General features: G+C 59.8%; 1 protein-coding gene and 1 non-coding gene across 2 annotated transcripts; both read right to left on the bottom strand.

Moving 5' to 3' along the window:
* Window positions 1-1,277: 1,277 nt before the first annotated feature.
* On the bottom strand, window positions 1,278-4,568 carry RPL18A (ribosomal protein L18a). Its single transcript, XM_077777261.1, has 5 exons — window positions 4,470-4,568; window positions 3,103-3,282; window positions 2,547-2,676; window positions 1,643-1,752; window positions 1,278-1,424 (listed from the first exon to the last, which is right to left on the bottom strand). The coding sequence occupies exons 1-5, from the start codon at window positions 4,485-4,487 to the stop codon at window positions 1,332-1,334; spliced, it is 531 nt and encodes a 176-aa protein (XP_077633387.1). The 5' UTR covers window positions 4,488-4,568; the 3' UTR covers window positions 1,278-1,331.
* LOC144242449 (small nucleolar RNA SNORA68) lies at window positions 1,857-1,989 on the bottom strand. Its single transcript, XR_013338344.1, has one exon. It is a non-coding gene; the product is annotated as a small nucleolar RNA SNORA68 (small nucleolar RNA).
* Window positions 4,569-4,783: the final 215 nt, after the last annotated feature.

Genomic DNA, 4,783 nt, shown 5'->3' with positions numbered 1-4,783 from the left:
GGCTCCCTCATGGGAGAGCAAACTAGTGCATCTGCGGGGGGCAGGGCATTAGATCAAAATTAAAAACCCATCGTTGGTCATCCTTTGTTACAGGTACAAAGGTAGGGAGAGTCACTGGCTGTCCCTGCCCTCTCCATCTGGTGGCACAGAGAAAACCCAATGAGGGTCCCATGAATAGATGTGTGGCTTACGCTCGGAGCCTTCCCCGTGTCGACAGCTGCTGCTTCGCATGAGCCCTGCCTGGGGCGCCTCTCCAAGCAGTGGTGGGGTTTGAAACCACCCAGACTGAGGACGCCAACTACCACCCTCCCCACAAGGGGGAGGGGAGGCTGCTCCCCAGCACCCACAGCACCCAGACTTTTGGGGCCTGCCGTCTCCCCAGCCCGGGGCTGCCGGCAACAGAAGGCAGAACCTGACTGACCTTTGTCCCCTGTGCCTGTAGTTGTGACACTACAAGTACCGTCAATGGAGTACAGGAAACCTGCCCCGTGCCCTCAACTGAGGACCACCACAGGGCTCCAAGGGCCGGGCTGCCCCACGCCACACCCCAACCCTAAGACCTGTGCTCCTTCCCAGCTGTGTCTCAGCCTGACTGCCGGGCTCGGCCGGGCTCGGATTAGCTCCCTGCCTAGAATTCCCCAGGCCTTCGGTGGTTTCCTGGAGACAGATAACCAGTGAGGCCTTCACCCCCTCAGGCAGGATTAGGTTGTCCTTCAAGGGGGCCCCAAGCCAGTGAAGGACAAACTCCCCCAGCACAGCAAGCTCACATCCCTCTCCGGTGCCCTCACGTCCGCTGCGAATCCCAGAACCGAACACTAGGGTTCTAGGCCTGGAAGGGAAAACCCGTGGGCGGAACGAACCGACCCGATGATCCCAATTCCTTTCAGGCGTCCAGGCGCTGCACCTTCCCACAGACCCCAGGAGAGTGGTGGCCTGCACCTAACAAGGCAGGTGGGACAGGTTTAGGGGCCACACCTGTGGCCTGCGATGTACTCCAAAGTGGAGAGCCATCTGATGGGGCTGAAAACCGGGGCCTCTGGCTCTCGGACCCTGCCCCTGATGGCCTCTGGCTGGCTGGAGTCCTGGGGAGCAGAGAAGGAAGGAGAGGGCTTGGGGGTGTGGCCTTTTCATTCCTAGGGCTCCCCTTCTGGAGAAATCAGGCGTCTGGGCCCCACTTCAAAAGAGGAGGACCATCCCGGAGCAGAGGACTCACAGCTTGGCTGCGCCCTTTTGAGTTCTGCAGGGCGTACAAAGAACACAAGCATCTCTGTGCACCCTGGTTTCCACAAGGAGTTTATTTGGGTGGACCCAGGGCCAGGGAGGCTGTGCATCTAAAAGAAGGTGTTGGGCCTCTTGGTGGTGAAGCGTGGCTTGTGCTGGCGACGCAGGACCCGGTGGGGCAGCGGGAACTTGATCTTGGAGTCCTGTGGTAAGGAGAGGCGGGTGAGGGGACAGAGCCTCTTAACCTGGTCTTCCAGGGACCACTGAGGTGTGGCCACCCCCCACGGGGCTCCTGCGTCAAACCCAGTGCCTCCCCGCAGCTCCTGGAGCTGGGGGACAGGGGAGCAGCTAGGCCACCTCCACGCTCCAAGAGAGACCCCTCCCCCAGCCCACCCAGCAGCAGGGCCCCCAAGGCACCCACGTGGAACTGCTTGACAGCTGGCCGGCGGCACTTGCTGGCTGCGATCTCTTCCACCTTCATGATCTGGATGGAGTGGGCGCGGGCGCGGTGCCGGGCGCCCATGTCTCGGTCTGCGGGAGGGGCAGGGTGAGCGTGTACCACGGGGCCCTGCGCGCTCCTTAAACCTCCCATCAAGTGCTGACCCAGAAGGATCCGAACCAACATGGGCCAGCAGGGGTGTAGAACCTCCAAATTCACTTTGAGGAGCACGGCCACCGCCCCCCAAAGGCGACGAGATCCACTTACTGTCAGCACCTCTGTTTAAACCGCTATTACAAGAAACAGCAGTTCTTGGGTTGAGGTGCTTGAGTTCCAGCCCCGGCAGGTAACCTGCCACTAGGATGGCACCGCATCCTAACAGACGGGGCCTGGGCTAGATTCTGGGTGGGAATCCTGTCTACACGGGCGATCAGCTCCAAGGGTCCCCCTGCTGCCAGCTTCCAGGACAAGGTGCACCCGGAGCATCCTTTCCATTCCTGTCCCCTTAGCGAACACTGCCTCCGCATCCCAATGGCCTTGCCACCCACTTCCCATCCAGCCTTGGTCTGAACGAGTAGGAAGCCACAGGCAGATGAGTTCCATCCTCCAAGGGGAGTCTAAAGGCGGGACCGGGGGGCACCTGGATGGCTTGGTCGGTTGAGCATCCGACTTTGGCTCAGGTCATGATCTCATGGTTCGTGGGTTTGAGCCCTGTGTCGGACTCTGTGCTGACAGCTCAGAGCCTGGAGCCTGTTTCAGATTCTGTGTCTCCCTCTCTCTCTGACCCTCCCCTGCTCACGCTGTCTCTCTCTCAGAAATAAATAAAACGTTAAAAAAAAAAAAAAGATGTAAAGGCGGGACCGGGTTGTGGCCACCAGCGGCTTACAGCACTGGGTGACGGCGCCTGCGGTCGTCAGGTCCCGGTACTCCCGGTACATGTTGTGGGTGCCGCTGCGGGAGTCATAGCGCAGCCAGATGCCGAAGTTCTTCACCCGCAGCGGGGACTTCTCGAACACCTGCCAGGGAAACCGGCTAACGTTGGCGTGGGGAGTGGCCCAGGCCCAGCTTCTACCACCCTTGCTGACCAGCTGCCCTCGCTTACCAGCTGCCCCCACTGCTCCAAGGAGAGCCCAGCCCCAGGTCTCTCTCGTGCCCTTTCCCAGCCTTTGAAAACCAGCTGCCATTCGGTGCAGCCATATGATGCAGAGTTCAGCGCCCACTCAGCCCAGGTGTCCCAGCATGTCGGCCACACCTTTTGGCGCCCAGGGCTCCCACATTAGGAAAAGGGCACAGAGGTATCCGTCCCAGGCTGACCTGGGGCCTAACCAGCACATACGAACAGCCTAGGGGTTGTGAAGCCTGGGAATTCTGTGCAGTGAGGAACGCCCCCACAGCAACGTGTAAATCCGCGCCAGACCTCGCCCGGTCTCAGCGCTGCGTACCTGTCCACAGTACACAATCTCCCCCGAAGACTTCTTCATCTTCTTCAGCTGAGAAACAAAGTACCAGAAGCGGGACTTGGCGACAACATGATTAGGTGCAAAGATTCGCATGCGATACAGCGGCGGAGTGCGGCACTTCGGGGTGGGCAGGCAGCGCCCCACCACCTTGTACTCTCGTAGCTGAAAGAGAAAAAGGGATGAGGGGAGGCCCGGCCCAGAGCTCTGAGGCAACTGTGAAAATGGACCTTGCTCCCCTCCTTGCTCCCCTCCCCAGTACGGATCAGGAGATCGAGAAGACTATTCCATCCCAGAGCATCCATGTGGAATCCTGATGACAGAGTCAAGCCACTGTCCGAACCTTTCCACGACAGGGGCTGAGGGCACAGAGGATTAACTAAGGTGCTCTTTGCCTGTGCTCTGTCTGGAAAGCTGGGCAGGGCTGTCAATCTCGCTGTCCATTCCCCTTGCGTTTATATTCCCGGGGAAAGCTGAAGCCTAGGCCAGCAGCCTCTTAACTCTATGGCATCTTTGCAGCTCACTACATCTTTCCAAAGTCCTTTTACTCGGGAGCCCACAGACAGTGACCAGCCTGGGATCTCACAGCAAACTCCAGGCAGAACCAGGACAAAAATCCAGTTCCCTCCCCAGCCCTGCTGCCATGGGACCTGCAGCTGCCTCAGTTTCCCGAGCAGCAGTCCAAGGGGTTTGGACTTCCCAGTGGAAACTCCCTGTTTATACAAAGATGTCGGCCAAGACCAAACCCTGCGATACAGTACAAAGGAACGTATCTATAAAGGGCTTACTATTTCACTAATGTAAGAAAATAGCACCAATTATCCCCAAACTGAGCTCGTACTCTCACCTCCCAATCTGACTAATCAGCCCCGCGGGCTACCTGTTCGGGAAGGGCCCGATGCAGCTGGCCTGACGCTGGAGAGCTGTACGTGACCCCCGTGGGGCCCGAGGGTTTACAGTTTCCTTCTACTTCTCTCACAGCCACCCCAGGAGACCAGTATCATTGCATCCTCCCACCGTGTCCTTTTGCAAAAAAATCCCAGAGACTCGGAGGCTCAACAAGGTTCCGGTGGTCGAGCGTCCAAGTCGCGCCACTCGTCCCTTCCCCCGGAAAGGAAGCCCCGCCTCTCTGGACCCCCAGATTCCCAAGCCGGCCGGGAGCATGGCACCAGCCTCCCCACGCGGCGCCCGCAATGGCCGCCATGTTGGCTGCACCTGAAGGCGGCGGCACGCGGTAGCGCGAGACAAAACCGAGCTCACGCTCCCCCTATGAGGCCCACGCCGCCTGCCGGGGTCCCGGATTCGATCCGCGTCGCACTTCCCGGCCCCCAGCCCCACCGCGCTCGTCTTACCGTGCCCGAGGCCTTCATGGCGCACCCTCCGCTCTCGCCGCCACTCAGGAAAGGAAGTGGCCGCCCTCGCGCAGCCGCTCACCACGACTTCGTTGACGGAAGTCCCGCCTCCTGTGAACCGCACGCCCATTGGTTTCTCGGCCCGGCGCTCAACAAGATCTGCGTTTTCATTGAATAGGGATCCACCAATCTCTCATAGCCCCGCCTTCCCTCGCAACAGGACTACAACTCACAGGCGGCAGCTCTACTAGCCCCTCCCCTTCCACCTTGGCCTGTAAGGGAGCCTGGGAGTGTCAAGGCACGCCGGGAGTTGT

The sequence above is a fragment of the Crocuta crocuta genome, unplaced genomic scaffold (genome assembly GCF_008692635.1).
Source record: "Crocuta crocuta isolate KB4526 unplaced genomic scaffold, BGI_CrCroc_1.0 scaffold77, whole genome shotgun sequence".
Taxonomy (NCBI): domain Eukaryota; kingdom Metazoa; phylum Chordata; class Mammalia; order Carnivora; family Hyaenidae; genus Crocuta; species Crocuta crocuta.
This window is presented reverse-complemented; position numbering and strand designations above follow the sequence as displayed.

What these genes read in the sequence shown, in the direction of transcription:
- RPL18A (XM_077777261.1), bottom strand. An exon ending in AGATTGTGTACTGTGGACAG is followed by an intron (nt 2,677 to 3,102) that starts GTACGCAGCGCT and finishes TTTCCCTGGCAG; the next exon opens with GTGTTCGAGAAGTCCCCGCT. An exon ending in CAGCTGTCAAGCAGTTCCAC is followed by an intron (nt 1,425 to 1,642) that starts GTGGGTGCCTTG and finishes TCCTTACCACAG; the next exon opens with GACTCCAAGATCAAGTTCCC.